This window comes from Hemicordylus capensis, chromosome 1, assembly GCF_027244095.1.
Source record: "Hemicordylus capensis ecotype Gifberg chromosome 1, rHemCap1.1.pri, whole genome shotgun sequence".
NCBI lineage: Eukaryota > Metazoa > Chordata > Lepidosauria > Squamata > Cordylidae > Hemicordylus > Hemicordylus capensis.
The window spans coordinates 343,279,109-343,302,506 of NC_069657.1; the positions used below are offsets into that span (position 1 = coordinate 343,279,109).

Here is a 23,398-nt window from a genome sequence, read left to right on the forward strand (position 1 = left end):
TTAAGGTAACGACTACAGCTGCTTCTTATCCATTTACAGACTCCTGCTTAGGTATGTCTGTTTTGATAGCTGAGACTCTAATTTATCTCTTCCAGAGTTTATCATCTATAACAGCCAAGCTGGATGAAATTAAGATCATATTGGACAAGTTTACTTCTGCCCAAGGCTGTTTCAAGTCTTCTCTAAACAAGGAGATTGCCTTAAGCATGGAGTCTGTGTCTCAGGGAGCTGCTACTAATCAAGGAGTTGCTATTAATCAGGAGTTTCCTCCCCGTCCTGATATTATAAGAGTGAAAGAAACTCCTGTTGTCCCAGTGGTTGACACCTCTAAAATTTATCAGAAAACACAAATTTTGCTTACTGTCTACTTAAACTCTGTTAATATGCATCGCTGGAATTCAAAAAATAATATCAGGAAATCATTAGCACAGTTTCTCAATTACCATGACAGTTTGGTTGACTTAAAATCGTATATTAAACAGCCAACATGTAAGTCCTATGTTTTGAAGCTGTTGCTCTCCTTTGAAAGTTCACTTGTCCCAATGTCTTTGGTTCACATGCATTATTATCTAAGTCAATTCAGAATATATCCTGGGAGAGTGTTTACTGATTTCCAGCTTGATGATTTAGATGCAAATTACTATTCTACAGTAAAAAGGCTTATAAGAGCCCATAGTGGGGTGGAATCTTTTAAAGTTTCTGAGAAACAGACACAAACAGATAAGGAGAAGAATGGATGTGAAACTGAGATGCAAACATCCTTCTGTGAAGTTGCTGAAAGATCTAATCTGTGCTCAAAGGGTTTTGATGATTCCTTTCTTATTACTATTTCTCAGATTGAACAATCTTTTGCTTCTATGAGTAATTTAACCTCTTCTTTGTCTGACACTCGAAGAGACACCGAGATATGTAATAGGATGTCTAACAATAATAAGGCTGGAAGCTTGATCGATTTGGACATTCCAGTAGAAATAAGGGAGGACCATCCACACTCTCCAGCATCTGCATTATCCAGAGAAAAGAATGCCAAGCCCCAGATTCAGAAGACTAAGGACATTTATACTCAGACTCTTTGTATAGCTATCCCTCAGGATCCCCTTAAAAGTCTATTTAAATGGTCATTTTGGCCAGACCCGCATTTTGACAAGCTGGATGCTTTATTATCGCCTCTTCAGCGTGTGGATTCATCGATTTCTGAGGTCTCACCAGCTTATTCTTCACCTATGCCTACATGCAATATGCCAGAGAATGAGTCACTGGAACTTCTACAGTCCCAGATGGATCAATCCTTTCATGGAAGTTCTGTGTTATTTCAAACTACTGCTGGGCTGGATTTGATAGATTGTCGCTGTACCGACAATCTCACGTTTGACGTGCCGGATCTGGGAGGGCTGGACCCACAGGCCAGTTTTATCAATTGACAATTATCTGGTAATAATTGCCAGCAGCAAAAATTATCACTGCTTTCATGGAATGTTAGAGGGTGGTCTGCGAAAATTTTAGATTGTGATTTTTAAAAATTTATTTCTTCTTTTGATATCATATTTTTTCAGGAGACTTGGATGACTGTTGAATTTCAAATTTCAAATTATTGTTCTTTTATGACATCAGCTGTCTCGAGCCCTAAAGGTGGTAGACCAATAGGGGGACTTGGGTTATTTGTCTCTTCTTTTTTAGATGGGAAGGTTGAGAAATTACCTTTCTCACACAGATGCGTTGTGGCTGTGTTGATAACCAACAAGAATTTCCAATTAATCTGTGTTAATTTGTATTTTTGCCCCCTCGTTATCTTTATGTGGAAATTGAACAACAATGGGAGGAAGTGGAAGCCTATATTTTGCAGTTGGTTTCAATTTACCCAACCGCTTCTTTGATAATCGGAGGGGACTATAATGCGAGATTGGGGCCCAATGATGCTTCATTGTATTGAAAGTTCTCTTTATGGCCTCCCTCACGAAACACAAACTCTTGTCTCCCCACATTTCTCTCTATCGATCCAATTGGAAATTTTGCAGGGCTGTGTTTGGTTCAGATGGCCCATAATTTAGATCTGATTATCCTGAACGGAGCTGCTCCTGGGGATTGCCTGGGCCAATTTACTTTTTGTTCGGGTGTTAAATTCTCTGCTATTGACTATTTTGTGGCTACTTGTGCCCTAGTTGTGAAGATAGAGGAGCTTAGGGTTATAGCTAGACCTGAAAGTGACAATTACCCACTTACTCTGACATGCAAATTTACAGACCACTGTCATGGAACTTCTAGCTCTTTATCTTCAAGTTCTTCTGCTTGCTCTGGGCTGATTAGAGTAAAATGGAACAGACAGTCTGAGCAAGCTGTTTGTGGATGGCTTAATTCTAAGGCTGGAATAGAGACACGTGCTAGAATCTTGCATGCTCAATGTGTTCCTTCGATCCTCTCTGCCTATGACGTGCTTGGACAATGCTTGAAACTGTTTTTGACTAGAATATGTCATGTCTATCCTTCTCGCAGACCCAGACACCCCCCAAAATGGTTTGATCAGCATTGCAAAGTAGCAAAAAGGAATTTGGTCTCTTTTTCTGTTCAGTTTAAAAACAATCCAACCCTGTTATTGAAATTGGAACTAGCTAAGAAAAAAAAAGCCTATAAGGTGCTCTTGAGGAGCAAGAAAAAAGCCTCCACGCAGGACAATTGGCTATTGCTTCTTAATACAGTCAAGAATAAGGATTCAGTGGGTTTTTTGAGAATAGTTTCTGCCCCTGCCAATTTTCCCAATGATAACAGGGATTCTTTAATCCCAGCAGAAATTTGGGAGTTGCACTTTGCATGCCTATATACTGATCAGAGTGCGCATTTCTGCTTGGATCTACCTTTAGGAGATTTGCCTCAGTGGCCTGCTGTATGTCCTCAAGAGATCAAGCAACTGATTTCCCAACTTAAAGGCGGAAAAGCCCCAGGAAATGACTTTATTCCTCCTGATCTTCTGAAGGATCACGTTGACTGGTGGGCTCCTGTGCTGGCTGCTCTATTTACTTATATTGATCAGACGGCCCACATCCCAAAGGACTGGGTTATGGCTATTGTTGTCCCGATTTTCAAGAAAGGGAAAAGAGAAGATCCATCCAACTACAGACCAATAAGTCTCTTAAATATAATAAGCAAATTATATGCGAAACATCTATGCATAAAATTATGTTCATGGCTGGACCAGAAAGGCTTATTAGAAGATGAGCAAGCCGGCTTTAGACAGGGCAGATCAGTTATAGATCATTGTTTAATCCTGCAACATCTTATTGAAAAGTACATTTCCTTGGGTAAACGATCACTTTTTGCTGCATTTGTCGACTTTCATTCAGCCTTTGATTCTATTTCTAGAAATTTATTGCGGGCAAAATTGCCTAATACCTCAATTGATAAGCGGCTTTTACTGTTACTTTTTCTTTTGAGCAAGGGAATGGTAGACCTGACTGCCAGTGGACCCTTTCTCCATCTGGCAACTGGTTGATCTGGTCTCTGATAGGTGGTGTTTGCACCCTAATGCTGACCATGCCCCCTGGCACATTGGCATGGGGGCTTGCCAGCAGCATCTTGGCATCACCCTGGGCGGTGCTGACACTGAGTCTTACCCACATCTACCTTGGGACTCTCCTGGGGATAAAAAATGAAAATTCCAAGTACACCATCCTGTGTGTCTTGGAAGAAAAGCATGATATATATGTGATCAGTGAAATAGTTTTGTACATATTCAGTTCATGCTATACAATGAGTTAAAAGCTTATTTGGTTAATATAATGAAGCACATTGAAAACAATGTTGTTGCTGTTTTTGTTCACTTATTTGCATGTCTCCTCTCCCTTTAACATCTGTTCTTTAGAGGGTAATGAAAATTGGGCGCAAGAGTTTTTACTGTTTAATTGTCTTCATCCATAGACGCTTCATTTTGGCTGATGTGAGAAAAGGTTAGGGGTTTCATCCTCCCAGAACATTCCAAAATCTAGATTGTTTTGTGGGCACAACAGTTAAAGAATCTAGGTCAGCTCAGCTCAGATCATAAGACTGTTCTAAATTGTTCACAGCATTCAAATGGTATATAATTACATGGTTCAAAGAAAATGCATTGGGGATTTGCATTCAGAAATGCCTGAAATCTTTCAAAATTCATCAAGTTTCTGGAGCTCTAATAAATGCAGGCTGTTTGGAATAGCTGCTATGCTTCCAATGGGAGTTGTTTGCGTAATGGTTCTCAGTCTCTGAAAATATCTTAGCGTATCATCGCCTAAAATCCTTAGAACTGTCATACTCTGTCTCAGACCCTGACTGCGTCTGTTCTGCTAATTGGGGACTGCTTGCACCTGCTCTGGCATTATATATTTTATCATATTTTCCCCCTATTATTTCTGTCTTGAAATACAAGTTGCACTGCAAGTGTGAAGATTTTTCTGTGTGTTTACAAACACTTCCTTAAAATGGAGAATGATCCCCCCACCCAAGGTGACATAATTTCTGCTTGTGTTAATAACTGTTATTTTCTGTGTAGTTTTCTGTGGAAACCTTTTGCAAATTATGATGATGTGTAAACTGACAGTGAACTTAATAATACGAAATAGCCCGATCCAGCAAAAATGACCCATGTATAGAATGTAACTTATTTGTCAAACAAATATACTGTATTTCTGAATCTTCTGCCTTAGAGAATTTCAATTTGAAAATGAAACAAAACTTTGTTTAATCCATTGCAGTCTTCCATTTAATGAAATAGTTGCAATAGGTGCTAATTGCTGAAGATACCTATTCCTTGTGAAAGGGATAATTGGTTTTTTCCAGGGTAGTAAAAAATCTCTGATATATCTCTGCACCCTGTTAAATACTATACCAACTTACCTCTTCTTACCTGTTCCCTCACTAGTTATATTCTACTTTACTTGAGCAGATGAAACACAAGGCCTTCTTTAAATTCACTAGTTTTATTATAGCAAACAGATTATAGTACTTGCTAAGACCCCTTCTCTGAGTTCTGCTGCATCACACTGGCTGAAACCTGTTCTGTGCTGTTAACATAGATTGCCTCTCTAAAAAGGCAGGCTCCTTCTCAACACGCACAGACCCGCCCCAACCATCTGCTCAGCCCATATGTACATACAGATGATTGAAAATGGCAGTGTGTTCAGCTCACTGCCATGCATGAATGTGCTTAGATTTGAGCTTTTATGGATGCTAGTTTTGTATACACAAATAACCAGGACACAACACATTAATACTAGCATGCTTGCCACCTGGTTTTAAATTGGCCCAGTCATTTATGGTTTTGTTTCTATTTTGCTTATACGCATGTGCATGCAAATTTATTTATTTATTTTTATTTATTGTTAAATTTATATACCGCCTTTCATTAAAACAATACCAAGGCGGTTCACAGAAAAAACAAGACTATAAAAATACACAATTAAAATATTAAGCTAAAATATCAAAACATGAGTCTGACTAAAGATTTAAAATACAAGCATAAAATAACCATACAAAATAAAATATACAAAGAAGCAGAAATAAAGACAATCATAAAAAAGCCTGGATAAAAAAAACAAGATTTAACACACTTCCTAAAAACTATGCTTGTGTGAACATGTGGCACAACCTCAGAACAAATTCTAAGAGGCTTTTAAAAAGAAAGTGCTTAATTGTTGTTTACAGTTGTTTTGCTGTAAACCACCTCAAAATTCAGTGAGTGCAATGGTAATAATAAATGCCTTTGTATACTTTAAACAAAGTGATTGATGGAAGTTTCAGCAGTTTTGCTACCCTGATAAACATGGTTAGATTAGATCGTTAAGGTAGCAAAGAATAATGTTTTGTGATATTGCATTGGATTAGTTTTTGATACTCTATCCTACAGTTTTGTGTTAGCACAGATTGGATATTTGAAAATTAGATAAAATAACCAAATCTGTGCTTCAGGTTTTGTTTTGTTTTTTAAATTACTCACATAGTCATAACACTTTTTAAAAAAAATTAACAGATCATTCTAGGTGTTCATAAGCACATATAACTATATTTAAGTAACTATTATAGTGAGTGTTTTTGTAAGCCTTTTGGGTACAGAAAGAAACAAATACCTGGAAATTTTATGGCCAATTTTCCCATGAGTAATACATATGTCCCAAATCTCAGTAATAAAGAATTTGATCATTCACGTGCAATCATATTCAAATGTACTCTATAAAATTATACATAAATATATAACATAGTGAAATGTGCATTGAAGCATTTTCTTGCATCAGGCCTCACCCTCAACCTTCTGCCAACCATAGATTTTCCAGTTACTGTGTCATTGTTTTAAATATGTGTAATCAAGAGAAATAATGCTAGCTTTTTTGTTTTGTGTTGTTCAGCTAGAGGATGAAATTGCAACTTTACGGCAAGTGTTAGCAGCCAAAGAGAAGCATCTTGTGGAAATAAAGCAAAAACTTGGTATCAACCTAATGAATGAACTGAAACAGAACTTTAGCAAAAGCTGGCATGATATGCAGACTACTGCTGCGTGAGTACAAATCACCACCATGTTTACCCTTTCTTTTGGTATAGAACTGACTATGACTACATCTTCCATGTGTCCTTTAAAAGTTAGGGTGCTACATTGGCTAGTTTGTGGGTTTGGTTTGGGATCCCTGCATTCAAACTTCCATTGAGCCATAAGCTGTGGCCTTCAGTTCTTGGCCTCACCAACTTCATGGGGTTAATGTGAGAATAAAATGAGACCACTACCTTGGAGAAAGAATTGGATATACTCTTGACAAATAATAAGGTAGATCAGCCGAACAGCTTTTGTTGTTGTTGCAGTGGAAATCCAATAAAATTAATTTGTCTGTAAAGTGATACAGTGCTTTATGGCAGTGCATTCTATTTTTTAAGTGCACTGGCTGTATGATGTGGTTTGTATTTGTTGTGCTATCTGCCTTTGGGTGATACATAAGTTTGAGAACCAAACTTAAAACATATAACTTCTTGGACAGGATGAATCTTCGTAGCCTCGCAATTATTATTGGCTATTGAAAAGATCATGTGCCTGTGGAGAAACTAATCCAATTTGATTCTTGCAGTGTACATTGTAGAGGAAAATGCTTATCTGAGTCCAAAACTATAGACACTTTTCAGTAATACTGGAAATTTAGTTTTTAGAGGATTATGTTGAGAAGAACACATGCATGGTGTTCTTTTCATGCTGTGGAAATCCGCAGAATGATACTACATGAAAGGACAGTATTAATTTTCGAAAATGGCCTTCCCCAGTTAAAACATTGACTAGATTCACAAAAAAAGGGAGCCAGCAGTTTTGCTTGCTGTTTTCAATATATCTCCTGCTACCAAAAAGTAAGCTGCTGTTCAGTTTTAAAAACTGTCTATTTCATGGAGGAAAGTGGTGCCGATAAAACAACTGTGTGTGTATATGAGCATATTTTGTATTGGGATCTCAGCCTTTTATTTTCTGCATGCAGCATCTTTGATAGTATAAGCATGTCAAGAGTCATACAAGTTTATGCTCTTCATGCCTTGCATTTTAATTGTTGACCTCCTTCAAAAGATTTTGAATTTTTAATATAGAAAACCTTAAGACATTAAACCTAATGCTTGCTGCTTAATCTAATTCATCTACTTTCCCACACAGAAGTATAGTTATGTTGGTTGTTTTCTTGCCACACTCTTTTCTCCTTTTTTTTGGCTGTTCTGTGAATGCATGACAGCTTTTGCAGTCACCATACAGTGGGTTTCCCATGGAATTGGTCTTTAAATAAAACCAAAAGATTTGTTTAATATATATTTAGCATCTCTATATATTATCCTTCAACAATTTCTCAAGGCAGTTTACAAGCTTGATAATTGAATTTTTCTAATATGGCTGTTGCAGCAACAGCAGCATGCACACAATAGGACACTGTCCTGTTGTTCTGTATGGCAGCCATTATTGTAATCTGATGTGAGGTGACTTTACTTTTGTTTGCCTATTTTTAAAGATGGTCTCCACTGATCTGGTAGAGTTAGCATTCATTGTTTTAAATATGTGTAATCAAGAGAAATAACGCTGGCTTTTTTGTTTTGTGTTGTTCAGCTAGGAATGCATGCACATAAGGTAGGTACTGGTGGCAGTGACCGCAGCATTTGTAGGGTTGGACCCTCTATGTGTATGAACACTGAAACTGACGTATGTTCGTCAAAACATCTTTTCTTTGTTGCAATTCCCTTTTTCCGAGGCATGGGGAGGGCATCCTAACTTGATGGGTTGTCAATCCCGACATGCTTCGAGACAGGGCCAATCAGAATTGATTTCTGCTATCACTATGCCAGGCCAGCCACCATTAACCCAGTTCTGGTCCTGTCTTTGCTTCTGGACAGTAGTCTGTGGCCAGCCTTCCTCAGTAGGAATTTTCCTTCTTTACCTTCTCTTCTTCTTCTCTGTGTGCAGGGTGGGAAGGGAGTTCGTTTGATCCTCTTCTCTTTCTTCCTCTGTTTGTTTAAAAAAAAAAAATTTTTTTTTTAAAATATTTTTTGTTCCTATCCGGATGGATCCCTCTCACTGCGGCGATATGCTTCTAGGGGCTATGTCGGAGGGGGCTTTGTCAGAGGCTATCCCAGCCCCCCCTCCTAGGCCGTCCCCGTCCTCTATTCAGCCCGCTGCACCAGGGGCCATTTCTGAAAGCGCGGCTGTAGCCGCGAGCGCCTCAAGGGCCGTTTCTGAAAGCGTGGCTCCAGCCGCGAATGCCCCAAGCTCTGAGACGGCTTCGCGCCTAGAGCTGGCTCTGCTGCGAAAAGCGGCAAAGAAGGCAAAACACTTAAAGGAGCCCCCTGAAAAGAAGAAGAAAAAGAAAAAGCAGCTGGCCTCCGGCGGGGCTCCGCTGAGCAAGAGGTTGCAGCTTCGGGCAGTGCGGGCGCAATTGCCTCCTTCGGTTGCAGCCAATTCTCCCGCCATTTCGCCGGTGGCCATTTTGGTGGCTCCCCCTCTTGCTGCTTCTCAGAATGCTCTGCCTGGAAATACAGACTCGCAGGGAGTGTCAGGTACAGGAGCGACGGGAGATTTTGTTAAGGGGTCGCATGGAGAGCTCCTCTCCCCTGGCGAGTTACAGTGGTTGGGGGAATTTGTAACGAAGAAATGCATGGCTCTGGTGTCCCCTTTTCTGGAACGCGTAGCTTCCATTTCACAACCGCCGCCTTCCACCTCTATCCCTGCAGCGTGCACAGGGGGCAATCTTCTGCTTGCTCAGTTAGACGCCCCAGGCGCCCTTCCTTTTCATCTTCTCCTGACTCTAGTCCCTTGCGGGCGGCTATTCCCCTGGGAGAGCGAATTCACTCTCATTCTGCTAAAAGAAGGCACAGAAAGAGAAAAAGGGCTTCTTCCCCTGTCTCAGATGAGGGAAATACCGCTGTGCCTCTTGTCCCTCCTCAGAACCCCTCAGTGCCCGCGACGCCTATGGCCCCTCCACGCCAACTGCCAGGGGCTCCCGCCGAGACTGATTCCACTGATGGAGAAAGGGAGGAAGGGGAATTGTCAGATGAACAATCCCCTCTCGTGGAAAAACCTAGCACTACCAGATTGTTTTCAGTTGCTGAATTTGAAGTACTTTTGGCTAAAGCCAAATGGGCAATTAAGGATGTGACTCCGGATCAGGGGTCACCTGATGCCTCGGGTTTAGACCAGGAGGTCTTCCCATCCACTTCCACGGCGGCAGCCACGGCCCCCTTCCCTAGTTTATTTAAGGAGGTCATGTTGGCTGAATGGGGGCCCCCCGTTACTTCGAAATCTGTCATTGCCTACCCCAAAAAGTTGTATACCTTACCTGCGGACATTATGTCCTTGTTAGCTGTTCCCATTGTAGATGGACCCATGGCGCAATTGGTGTCGGGTGCCTTGTTGAACAAGGAGGGCGATGAGTTTCTGAAGTCGCCTGAGGACAAAAAAGCAGACCACCTGCTCAAGAAGGGACACGAAGCCTCTGCCACAGTCATCAGGGCTGCTGCTACCAACTCCATCTTTGCAAGGGCATCTATCTTGTGGGCCAAGGAGTTGATGAGTTTGGTTCCACCTGAGAATGTTAAGCTGCGTCAAGGGCTATATAAGCTTGCCAGGGCTTCTGCCTTGATGGCCGATTCAGGGCTTGACTGCCTCCAACACGCTTCCAGGGCCATGGCAGCAGGTGTAGCAGTAAGACGGGGGCTCTGGTTAAAGCATTGGAAGGTCGATAATAAATCCAAGGTGGCCTTGGCTGCAACCCCCTTCCTAGGGGGAAAATTGTTTGGGGAATCCCTAGAGCCTGTTCTAGTTGAAACTAGCGATAAGAAAAAGGCTATGCCCTCTGGGCGGGGGGACTCTCGTAGGGGCTATAAAGGAGGGTCCCTCTTTCACAATTCCTTTCGTCCCTACAGGGGCTCTACACGAGGTGGATTCTCTGGATACAGAGACGGTAACAGTGATAGAGATGCCAGACCCTTCTCCTTCCGTTCGTCATGGAGATCCCCTTGGTATGGCAGAGGGAGGGGAAACAACAGAAGTAGGGCTTCCAACTTCAACAACTCTCGGGACATCAAAAACCGTAAGCAATGACTCTGTCCGAGTGGGGGGGGCGCCTTCTACAGTTCGCGGACACATGGGCGCTTTCCACAACCAACCGTGGGTGCTCCAAACCGTCACCCGCGGTTATTTCATAGACTTTGTTTGTTCCCCTCCCGACTTTTTGTTCCTAACTCCTGTATCCAAAGTCAGTTCCAAATGCGAGCTGATGGCCGAAGCGATCGGCCACCTTCTTCAAATCCAGGCGATAGAACCGGTTCCGGAATCGGAATTTGGTCAGGGAGTGTACTCCCTTCTCTCCCTTGTCCCCCAAAAGGACGACTCCTGGCGCGCGATCTTAGATCTAAAACGTCTGAACAGGTTCGTGAGGAAGAGAACCTTTCACATGGAGACCCTAAAGTCCATCAAGAGGGCGGTCCATCAAGGGGACTGGCTCTCTTCCATAAACTTGTCGGAGGCTTACCTCCACTTGCCCGTCCACCCGAGGTGTCGGCGTTACCTGAGATTTGCCTATGGCCATCAGCACTTCCAGTACAGGGCTCTGCCCTTTGGTCTGTCATCTGCCCCACGTGTTTTCACGAAGCTGATGGTTGCAGTCATAGCTCACGTGCGCCAGCAGGGGGTGCACACCTACCCGTACCTAGACGACATTCTTGTCAGATCAGTAAACCGACAGCGGGCCCTCCACGACGTATCCCTCACGGTACAGATCCTGGAGGACCACGGCTTTGTAATAAACGAGTCCAAGAGTCAGCTTTGTCCGACTCAGATCCTCCAACACTTGGGCGTAGTTTTCAATACGGTGGTGGCGTCAGTTTCCCTTCCCCTGGACCGGCAGCTCAAGATCAGGTCGGCTATTTCTCCCTGGATGAGGAAGAAAAGGGGTGAGCTGATGTCTCTGGCGCAGATCTTGGGCCAGATGATTGCGTGCCTGGACTGCACTCCGTGGGCCAGGTGGCATGCAAGGCCTCTCCAATGGTTCCTGCTGCCCTACCAGTCTTCAATAATGGAAAAAGATCGCATCCTTCTGGTCCTTCCTGCCAAGGTCCGGGCCTCCTTCATCTGGTGGCTCTCTCCTGCGTTACAGCAGGGCCTTCCCTTGGAGGCCCCTCGGAAGGTCATAGTCACGACGGATGCCAGTCTGACCGGCTGGGGGGCCCACTGTCTGGGTCGGCATGCCCAAGGGGTGTGGGAACCCAGGGACTTGCGCTTCAACATCAATTGGTTAGAGTTGAAGGCCATTCGTCTCGCGCTCACCGAATTTCACGAGCAGGTACTGGGTCGTCACGTTTTGATAAGGACGGACAACGTCACGGCCAAAGCCCACGTCAATCACCAGGGCGGTACCAGGTCGAGGGCGCTGATGAAGGAGGCTGATCTGTTGTTAGCGTGGGCGGAAGTACATGTGTGCTCCTTGACAGCCGAGCATCTCAACGGCCAGGAGAATGTGCAGGCGGACTGGTTAAGCCGCCAATGGATGGACCCGTCGGAGTGGGCCTTGCTGCCGGAAGTCTTCGATCGGATATCAGACAGGTGTGGTCTTCCATTCGTAGATCTGTTTGCATCACCGTCCAACAACAAACTTCCAAGGTTTTTCTCCAGGCACTTTTGTCCCCAAGCGGAGGAAGTGGATGCGCTATTGTCTCCGTGGCCCCCCAGTCTCCTATACGCCTTTCTGCCCTTTCCTGTCCTGAGTCTTTTTCTACGAAGGGTCAGGACAGAGAGGGCGGAGGTCATGGTCATCGCTCCCTATTGGCCGCGCAGACCTTGGTTCTCGGATCTGGTGGCGCTCTCGATCTGTCCTCCGTGGCCTCTTCCCCTAAGGGGGGACCTCCTGTCTCAGGGGCCCCTTTTCCACCCAGACCCTGCATGGCTGCGCCTTCACGCCTGGCGATTGAGCGCAGGAGATTAGCCCTTAGCAGGTATTCCAGAGAGGTGCAGGACACTATCCTAGCTTCGCGTAGACCGTCCACCTCTCGAATTTACCAATTCACCTGGGCGGCCTTTGCTGCTTGGTCGGCTTCACATCAGTCCTCTCCCTTGTCTGCTGGGATCCCGGAAGTTCTGGGGTTCCTGCAGGCGGGATTGGACAAGGGACTTTGCCCAAACACTCTGAAACGCCAAGTTTCAGCTCTCGCCTCTGTCCTAGACCTCAGGCAATCGGGGTCTCAGGCTTTGCATCCTCACCTTAGCCGGTTCCTGAAGGGCACCAACAATCTGGCTCCCCCGCCAGTTAGCAGGTTTCCCACTTGGGATTTGAATGTTGTTTTAAACTCCCTGACTAAGGCCCCGTTCGAGCCTATCAGTTCAATATCTCTATGTTTATTGTCGTTTAAGACCTTGTTTTTGGTAGCCATCACTTCTTCTAGGAGGGTATCAGAATTAGCCGCTCTTTCGGTCAGGGATGAGCTATGCGTTTTCCAGCAGGAGGCAGTAGTTCTAAAATTGGATCCTACTTTTCTCCCGAAAGTAAATTCAATTTTTCATAGGAGTCAGGAGGTCGTGCTGCCTTCCTTTTGCCCAAAGCCCACGCACCCGAAAGAGCGGGCCTGGCACAAGTTAGATGTGCGCAGGGTGCTGCGTACTTATATTACTAGGACTAAATCCTTTCGGAAAACCGATTCCCTCTTTGTGTCATTTCAGCCCCGTTCTCTTGGAACCAGAGCGTCGAAGGTTTCCTTGGGTCGTTGGTTGAGAGCGGCCATCTCCTTGGCGTATGAAGCCAGGGGCCTATCGGTTCCATGGGGAATCACGGCACACTCGACTCGTAGCGCTGCCACCTCGGCTGCCTTCTTGGCCAGGGCTCCTTTGAAGGAGATTTGTAAAGCTGCCACCTGGGCTTCCATCAGTCCGTTTATTAAACATTATAAGATTCCAGCCGCGTATGACCCTCAGGCGGCAGTGGGACGCACTATCTTGCAAAGGGTGGTTTGAGCATCCGCTTGTTTCCCCCCCTTAAGACCTTTTATTTAGCTTGGTTATGTCCCATCAAGTTAGGATGCCCTCCCCATGCCTCAGAAAAAGAAACATTGGTAGACTTACCGTGAAGTGTTCTTTTTCGAGGTATGGGGAGGGCATCCGGCCCGCCCGCGGATGCTACCTGGTTCATCTTCTGAAGGCCTTGTTCTTTCTTTCTTTCTGCCTGTGGGTGGTGGCCGACTCCCAGGGTTATAGTTTGGCTATCCCTGTTACTTCTTACCTTCTGTTTGCTTGCCTGTTGCCCTTTTTTCCTATGTGTAGTTCTGATTAGCCTCCTTTCAGAGCATCGTTGTCCTTCCACAGTCACAGTCCCGGAACTGGGTTAATGGTGGCTGGCCTGGCATAGTGATAGCAGAAATCAATTCTGATTGGCCCTGTCTCGAAGCATGTTGGGATTGACAACCCATCAAGTTAGGATGCCCTCCCCATACCTCGAAAAAGAACACTTCACGGTAAGTCTACCAATGTTTCTTTTTCTATGTTTTAATTTATGCAATAAAAATGGTCTTGTGAGAAGTCTGGATGGATCAGTGTAGCTGATCCATCATGCGTATTGTGTCACCATTATATCAACTATTTACAAAAAGTTCTCAAAGTGATTTACTTAAAAGGAATGAGAAGATGGTTCCCTGTCTCAAAGGGTCTTACAATCTAAAAAGAAAAACAGGAGACACCAGCTGCCGCCACCACCAGATAGTTGCTATTTCCCTGCTGAATATATGGATTTCACCAGTTTAATAAAGCCCAGTTAAGATAATAAAGTATCTTCATAAATTTCATTCTGTTCACATACTTCTATTAAAAAGTGTGTGTGTGTATGTGTGTACTGGTTGACGTTCAGAAATATATATTTCTATACTGTATATCAAATATTTTTTGTATTGTTTTAAAAATGTGTATAACTGACCTCTCAGCCAAAGTTCTTGAGGTAGATTTTTTGCAGTATTTGTTATACAGATACAAGGTGTTAGTTTATTATTTTTAATTGACTTTAAATGTATCAGTAAAATGTAAATCAACGTTCATGTTATAAAAACTTGAGACATTTCTTGTTTGAGGATATTGACAGAGCAGCATAGGTTGTCTTAAATGTGATAATCTACTGTTTTAATAAGCTCATCAAACATTACAGCTCATTGGTAGACTTTTCCCCCATTGGTTTCGAAACATGAAATATAGGCCATATTCAGACATAACAGATAACCGCAGTTAAACATGGCTGAGGTTGTAACTCCATTATGCCTGAATACACAAAACTGCAGTTACAGGCCAAAAGCGACCTCTGGTTTGCCTTGCCAAACTCCAATTTGAACCTTAGGTTATCTCCAAGGTTCACTGCCAACAACTAAGGTTTTGCCGCCAAAGTGTTATTTTTGACTTCTGGTGCAGCTATAACTGCGGTTTTGTGCCTGTTCCAAACCCCAGTCATAGAGGTGGCGGCGCAAACCCATCTGAAGACATGGCCATGCTATGCATGCTGTGGCTTTTGCCAGGCAGCAGAGAACATGCCCCACCCACGACATCCTCCCCTACCTTCCCTGTTCTGCTTGGCAATAGTGATATGTGCAGGAAACTTTAAAGAGACACAGCCTCATTCCACTCCCGGCTGCAAGCCGCTGCCAAGAAGAAAGATGTTTCCTTGGGGCATGCCTTGGGGGGATTTCGGGTTGGGGGTGATGCATGGTGGGGAGGCACTGTTGACTGCAGCTGCACATCTCTTGCCACCTGACCCAAGCAAGTGGCCACATGCTCAGAAAGATGGGTGGGATGGGGTGGGGTGGATAGTACAAACCACAGCACAGCGTTGCAGCTCCACACCCCGGCAGACCCACCTCAACAGGTGGTGGCATCACTTCATTTTGTGCACAAGACACCTAAACCCCTCAGAGAGTAAGCTGTGCAGTTTCTTCGCCCACAGCCAGCAAAGACGACCTGGCATGGGAAAGGATTTGCCTGATGAACAGGTGTGTGCCAATTGTAGGTGCAAGTCAGATATGAGGTGGCAGGCAAGGGGTGGCAATGTACCCACACCAAGATCTCTATTCTCAAGAGCAAGACCTGGAGAAGGTGCAGCCCTTGAAAGCTGGGGCCTCACATTGCCCCTGCTGTGCTGCCCCCACATTATCTTCTAACTAACTTCTATCTTCTAACATTATCTTCTAACGCCCAAAAAACTGCCACATGGCAAAAGCGAGGACGTACAGTGCATGTAGGCTTCCACTGTGGGGATGCACAGTCCAATTACACCTACCCCTCACCTCACGAGCAACATGACAATGAAGTAAATTTGAGTTTCTCATTGTGAACACAGTGATGGGGAAGGTTTGTGTAAATACTAAGAGGGTGCTTGGTTTGACCCATTGTTCTCCCCATGCAGTAGCCTTGCTATTGTCTGCAAGGTAACTCATTAACTTCCTAGCTAGAAGGGATGCTTGCATGAGGGAGGGAGGGGTGGGGTTAGGCGATAGGAGCCTTGTTCTGCTACAAGAATGTGCCTCAGATTTGCAGACAACAGCCCTCCTAAGGCACCTTTTGAGCTGTCTACAGCCTGCACGGGATTATTCCCAGGGAATACTGACCTAGATTAACTTTCAGGTGAATGAAGTATAATGCTATTGTGCCAGTGTTACCCAGGAATAATCCAAAAGCCCTTTCAGGTGAATGCTTTGTTAGAGTGCTTTGTTACAACCTGGCTTGATCTAGATATACATTGCAGCATGTACCATATGAATGTACCAAATGTTTGCCATTGCCCAGTACCTGTTTTGTGTTATCCTATTCTGCTAGCTCTGGAAGATCCAGCAGTATGTTCCAAGAATCCTAGATAATTCTGTATTAAAGATACGGCATAGGCAGCTATCGTTCTTAGATACTTTGAGGACCCTACACTCTGGTTCTAGAGTAATCAAATGCTGCACCTTCACACTTGCTCACTGCAATCATTTCTAGCATGAAGTGTGGAGAGCAGAATAATAAATATTATTAGATTAGATCAGGGTACAGACGAATTGTAGGCAAAATACAGCTAGAGAGGAAATAGTGATAAGAACTTGCTTGGGCTGGGCTGGCAGGACACAACAGGCTGTAAGCTACATACCTATCGTATAGATAGGTTCCTCATTGGACATTGCAAAGACTATTTGCTAGTTGGACTGTTGTTGCAATAACTATATGGCAGGGTACAGAAATTGCAGAAGATTTAAGCTTCTATCCAGGGTTGTCGTTATAATTACAATTTGAATCCAGGATTGAAGCTGATTTGCAGTCTCTAATTACAAGAGAATCTGGTCAATGTTAACTATGGCGAAGACTGAAGCAGGTGGAAGCCTTAATCATGGTTAAGGCAAGTGGAAGGAATTCATTAGAGGAAAGGAGATTGCTAGAAGAGTGCCATGGCTGCAGTGGAACATTGTGGAATGGCAGCAACCACATGCTTTATTGCAGAATTCAAGACATAGGAACTTAGGAAGCTGCCATATACTTAGTCACACCATAGGTCCATCTTGCTCAGTATTGTCTACACAGACTGGCTGCAGCTCCTCCAAGGCTGTAGGCAGGAGTCTCTCTCAGCCCTGTCTTGGAGATGCCAGGGAGGGAACTTGGAACCTTCTGCTCTTCCCAGAGCGGCCCCATCCCCTTAGGGGAATATTTTACAGTGCTCACATGTGGTCTCCCATTCAAATGCAACCAGGGCAGCCCTTGCTTAGAAAAGGAGACAATTCATGCTTGCTACCACAGATGTAAATTAAACAATACGAGGGCTGCATAGTGGATAGCAATACTAGTATACTGTTTGTCGTAGTGAAGCCATTACATTTTCCTCATTACTCCATTTCCTCACTTCCCAACGCCTCATTTTCAATCTCAGAATAGATAGGGAAATATAATATGTGTTAAAGAACTAAGCAATAAAATTTGTTTCTGCTGTGTATGCTGGCGGGTGGGAGAGGAGTGGTAAGTAAGCAGGGGTTGTGCTATAGTAAATCTAAAATGGAATACTTGGAATTGTATTCACTACTATTATAACAGGTAGTTGGAGTATAAACAATAAATTTAATAATATTTTTTGCTTAGTTCAATTACTTTAATTTATACCTCTAGGGAGTAGAAAGGGGAAGGTGAATTGTGAGAGTAATGTGCATACTCAGCAAATGGGTTAGTAGCTGAATAGCTAGCCTCTGGATTTTAAAACAGCTTAGCAGATGAAGAATGCAAGCATAGCAAGTCAAAGCATGCCCTATAAATCAGTCATGTGCAAATCTAAGAGGATTGTGTCTGAACAAGCATGTCATGCACTGTGTGGCTGTTTTTAATAAAAGAAACAGGACAGTTTCCAGTGTGCACCTGTTGTCTAGATTTCCTCAAGGAACCTTAAGAAAATAGCTGCAATGTTCCAAAAATACTAATGGCTGTAATTGCCTGCCTGTCTAATCATATCTGAGTCCTAACCTTCCTTCATGTCTGAACAAACCATAGTTTTGAATGCTCCTTACATAAAAACACTGCATATATTCAGTAAACTGTCAATTTGCCTATCGGTAAAGATGGCTCCAGAGGAGTAGGGTGGGTGGCAAGCTCCCTACATATAGGCTTTTATCATTGTCTTCTATATTATTATTGTCATTAACTGCTTTGCTTTGACTTAAATGAATGAGATCAGTGCATATAATCTGGGACATACGTAGGAGACCTAACCAGGGCCTGCGGTGGTGGCTTAAGCTGCTGGTGAACCAGAAACTCCTATGTTCTCTTCAAACTGAGAACATTGATGGTCTGATGATGTATCATTCCCATTATCTATCTATCTATATAATTCTCTAAGGCGTACCCATGGCTAATCCTGTGCGTGGCAGCTCTCACGAGAGTTTGCAAACAGAAACACCATGATGATTAGGCAGTGGGGATTCCTTATGCAGATAGGGAGGAGGAGCCTGTGATAGATAAGGTCAGTTTGAATGTAACTGTTACTGGTCGGATATGGATAGTCGGCAGGGGTCTGCAAATAGAGGAGTTGAGAGGGAGAAAAGAGCCCCTTCAGGAGAAGGAGGCTGCCACTGTATGAATTAAATGAGCAAACAAGATAAACAAGATCTGTTAACTCAGGAAGGAAGAGAAAAAGAAGAGAGAGAGAAAGAAGGGCAAGGAACAGGTCATCGGCCTGAGGGGAACGAGTGGCCATTGTGTCACCTATTGGCAGCAAGGAAGGGCTCAGCCAACCACTGCTGCTGTTTGGGGCTACCAAGGCCATTGGCGGAGGGAGGCAGGCAGGCAAAGGACGGGCCTGGGCCCGTCAGCGGCCTGAGGGGAACAAGTGGCCATGGCAGTGGGGGCAGTGAGGAAGGGCCCGGTCAACCGCTGCTGCTCCTGTAGGAAGGAGTGGGGCTCAGGTGAGGGTGGGGAGGTCTCTGGGGATAGGGGGCTGTAGGTTGGCCAATAGGCACCAGCAACGCTGCAGCTGCGACCAAGAGGGGTGAGGGGGATGGAGTAAAGGGATGGAGGAATGACCAAGAGGAGTGAGGGGGATGGAATCAACCGGATAGAGGAGTAGGAGCAGGACTGCAGCTCAGGTGAGAGTGGAGAGATTTCTGGGGTGAGGGGAGCAATCAAGTACTAGCACACAGCTTTGTGCGAGTTAAGCTAGTATGAACTTATTTTCCTTCTCTTATTACTAAAAAAGAAATCTAAACTTTGCTACTTTTTAAAAAGCCATGTCTTTTCTGTCTTTTTCTCACCTTTGTAGGCCCTATATAAAAATGTACAAAATGTGTTTTATCGTGTTTGAGACCATTTTTCAAAAAAGGTTATCTGAAACACTGTGTAAGCAAACAAGAGGTGGAAGGAGGAAATATAGTGTAGCTACCAGCACTGGAAATGCTGTAACTAAAAAGTTGAGGTTGGTAGTACAGTACATGCTCTACCAGGCAGTAGTGTAGCTACACCCATGGACTTAACTCTAGTTCCTAAGGTTACTAAATCCATTTTCATCCTTTTAAAAAGCTATGCACTGCCTTAATGCTCTTCTTGCAGATGGGTTGAATGTGCTAGCCTCCCAGTGGCTTTTTGACTTCAGCAATGGGATAGGCAAATGTTCTGTAACCGAAATCTCTGAATGTTGTTTTCTTTTAAGATTATTGTTTATACTGTGATTTTTTTATTTACAGGTATAAAAAAACACAAGAGACTCTGAGTCATGCAGGACAAAAGGCCACAGCAGCTATCAGCAATGTTGGAACAGTCATTAGCAAAAGGTTTGGAGATATGAGGTACAGAAATATGGACTTAATTTCTAGTAGAAAATTCTGTTTTTTCCTGTTTTGTTTTTTAAATTCACAGCTTTGCAAGGTTGAAGTTGGCTCATCCATGAGCCATCTTTTGCATTTTGCTTTTTTATCATAAAGGAATTAATGGTATTAATTAAGATGTATTTGACTTAAATCTGGGCAAATGGCCAGAAAAATGAAAGATGTTAAATGTTGGCATTCCAGCTGCTAAACAGCATTAGGAAATATATAAGCGGTGCCCCCAAACACTCTGTTAAGCTTATTATTTTCATGAATGAAATCCAAGAGACAGAAAACTTTTGAAGAAGAGAGGATTGTTTCCAGGCTGTACTTGGAAAGATAAATCCCGCTACTTTCATAATTCTTTTAGCAAATTCCTGAGGAAGTATAAACTGTAATAAAGATATTTGTAAAACAATCCAGTGATCACAATGTCAGTGCAATTTGTATTCCTTTTTGTTCAGCAAATTCTTACCTTCCTTTACCTGCTTCGGCAGAATGCTCTGCACAAAGAAAGCCTTCCTTCTCAGTAGAATCTAAGTTTCCCTTATATGACATCTGGAGGTGGAAACAGGTACCGTTTATCCTTGGATAGGGAATTCAGGATCTCATAATCTTCAGGTTAAGAGGCCACAAGATAACTTCCTTAAATCTTTACTTTTCTTTCCAGAAGTGGGCAGAAATATTGGGCGCACGTGCGCACGTCGCATATATGCTTGCGCATGTCGCATACATGCTCACTCATGTCGCGATTGCAAGCACCCAATACTTCCAGCCAAAGAGGAGGAAGGGGTGGCAGGGGAGGTACACTGCTGCCCCAAAGGCTTTAACCAAAACCGAGCGCTGGCAGGGGAAAAGCATGGGGAGGGGTAAGTGCACCCTCCCCTGCCCTTAAAGTGAGACCCTCCCTGCCTTCGAACAACCAACCCACCCATTGTTCAACCCTGTTTGGAGACCCGTAAAAGGTCCTTCAAACAGGTTCATATTTTGCTCATCCCCAACTGAAATGAAGCTAGGTACTAATATGACTGCATTTGCTCATGTACACTGAGTGATATATATATAAATTATTTGCTCATGTACATTGTTATAAAAATAATAAAATGAATAGATTGTCAAAATGCCATTTGCATTTCACTGAGCATGTGGGGGAAATTACCCTTTGTTTCTTCATCACTTTAATCTCATCATTGGCTTGCACTGACCAGCTGCTAAAAAGATCCTTGTTTTTTGTTGACAGAGAATCTTTTATCTCCTGAACAAAAAACAGTGTGTGAGGAGAGAGAAAAGGATATTATAAAAATGTTCAACCAAAAGTCTTATGGCATGTAAAAGACTATATGTAAAGCTTACATGTCTGTAAGATAAACACAATTACAATTTACAATAGCAGTAATTGGTGATTGTAACTAGAAAGGTTTTGTTACGTTATTATTCCTATAATATGACCACAAGCCATTAGGCCTGTTCATACAACCATTTGGGGGTAGTTGGAGGGTGGAGAGCTCAAAGCCCATTAATAGTACACGGCAGGAATCTCTGTTTGGGTTAGCAAATCCAGGAAATGCATGTTTAAGTCAGGCATGTGTTGTTCACTGTTAAAAACTGGGAGCTGAAAGTTCTCCATGGAATCCATGTCTTCCGAGCATGTTTTGTGTGGCCAGCAGACTGGAAAGCCTCATGATGACATGCCTCTGGCCACAAATAAGCAGTAGGTGGACCCAGTCCTGTTGAAATGCCTCCAGCTACAGGATCATAGTGTGTGCTTTGCAGAGTGGCACATTTATGGATGGCATAAATGTAGCTGTAGCTCTTTATTGTTCCCATGCCTGCTGGGTCCCAGTGGCTGGATAGTAGAAGCGTGTTGGTTCATATGACCAAGGTGGAAAAGCAATCTTTCCCTCCTATCTTGTTTAAGAGCAGGGTAGGAAACCTCGGCTACCCTGCTTTGAACAACTTGGCCTACAGGGATTTTTGTGAGTGCACATGATGATGCAAAACAGGGTAACCTTTGTATCCGTCTTCACGGCAGAGGATACTGAGCATATAACTGTTCCTGAACCAGGTTTTTGGGGATGGCAGCTAAATAACTGAGTCAGATAGAAGTGACAAGAGATGATGTTCTAAACTGTCTGGAAAAACTAAAAATTAACAAATCGCCAGGGCCAAATGGCATCCATCCCAGAGTCCTCAAAGAACTCAAATTGGGAAATATATAGCTTATCCCTGCAATCGGGCTCTGTACCAGAGTACTGGAAAGTAGCAAATGTAACACTGATTTTCAAAAAGGGATCCAGGGGTGATCCGGGAAATTACAGGCCAGTTAGCTTAACGACCGTTCCAGGAAAATTGATGGAAAGCATCCTCAAAGATAAAATTGTAAAGCACATAGAAGAACAGGCCCTGCTGGGAGAGAACCAGCATGGCTTCTGCAAAGGTAAATCTTGCCTCACAAACCTTTTGGAGTTCTTTGAGAGTGTCAAAAAGTGTGTGGATCAAAGTGATCCAGTTGACATAGTATACCTGGACTTCCAAAAGATTTCTGACAAAATTCCTCATCAAAGACTCCTGAGGAAACATAGCAGTCATGGGATAAGGGGACAAGTACATGTGTGGATTGCTAACTGGTTGAAAGACAGGAAACAGAGGGTAGCTATAAATGGAGAGTTTTCACAATGGAGGGAAGTAAGTGGGGTCCCCCAGGGATGTGTACTGGGACCGGTGCTTTTTAATATATTTATAAATGATCTAGAAGTAGGGGTAAGCAGTGAGGTGGCTAAATTTTCAGATGATACCAAACTCTTTCGGGTATTGAAATGCAAAATGGTTTGTGAGGAGCTCCAAAAGGATCTCTCCAAACTGGGGGAGTGGGCGACAAAGTGGCAAATGCGCTTCAGTGTTGGCAAGTGTAAAGTGATTAACATTGGGACAAAAAAACCCAACTTCAAGTATGCGCTGATGGGATCTGAGCTGTTGGTGACTGACCAGGAGAGGGATCTTGGGGTCATGGTGGACAGCTCGTTGAAAGTGTCGACTCAATGTGTGGCAGCTGTGAAAAAGGCCAATTCCATGCTAGGGATCATTAGGAGGGGGACTGAAAATAAAACTAATATTATAATGTCCTTGTGCAAAACTATGGTGTGGCCACACCTGGAGTACTGTGTACAATACTGGTCACCACATCTAAAGAAGGACATTGTAGAACTGTAAAAGGTGTAGAAGAGGGCAATCAAGATGATCAGGGGCCTAGAGCACCTTCTTATGAGGCAAGGCTACAACACCTGGGGCTTTTTAGTTTAGAAAAAAGACTGTGGGGAGACATGATAGAGGTCTATAAAATCATGCATGGTGTGGAGAAAGTGGATAGAGAGAAATTCTTCTCCCTCTCACATAACACTAGAACCAGGGGTCATCCCATGAAATTGATTGCCAGGAAATCTAGGACCAACAAACGGAAGTACTTTTTCACACAACGCATAATCAACTTGTGGAATTCTCTGCCACAAGTTGTGGTGACAGCCAACAACTTGGATGGCTTTAAGAGGGGTTTGAATAACTTCATGGAGTTATGGTATATAAACAGCTACTAGTCTGAGGGCTATAG

At 43.6% G+C, this 23,398-nt stretch overlaps 1 protein-coding gene across 7 annotated transcripts in view; it reads left to right on the forward strand.

Moving 5' to 3' along the window:
• TPD52L1 (TPD52 like 1) overlaps window positions 1-23,398 on the forward strand; it is a 68,516-nt gene that overhangs the window by 32,533 nt on the left and 12,585 nt on the right. For all 7 annotated transcript variants that reach the window (XM_053284712.1, XM_053284722.1, XM_053284695.1 and 4 more), the window contains 2 exons: window positions 6,366-6,514; window positions 19,675-19,776. In XM_053284712.1, coding sequence (XP_053140687.1) covers window positions 6,366-6,514; window positions 19,675-19,776 — 251 coding nt within the window. The remainder of the gene's footprint in view (window positions 1-6,365; window positions 6,515-19,674; window positions 19,777-23,398) is intronic.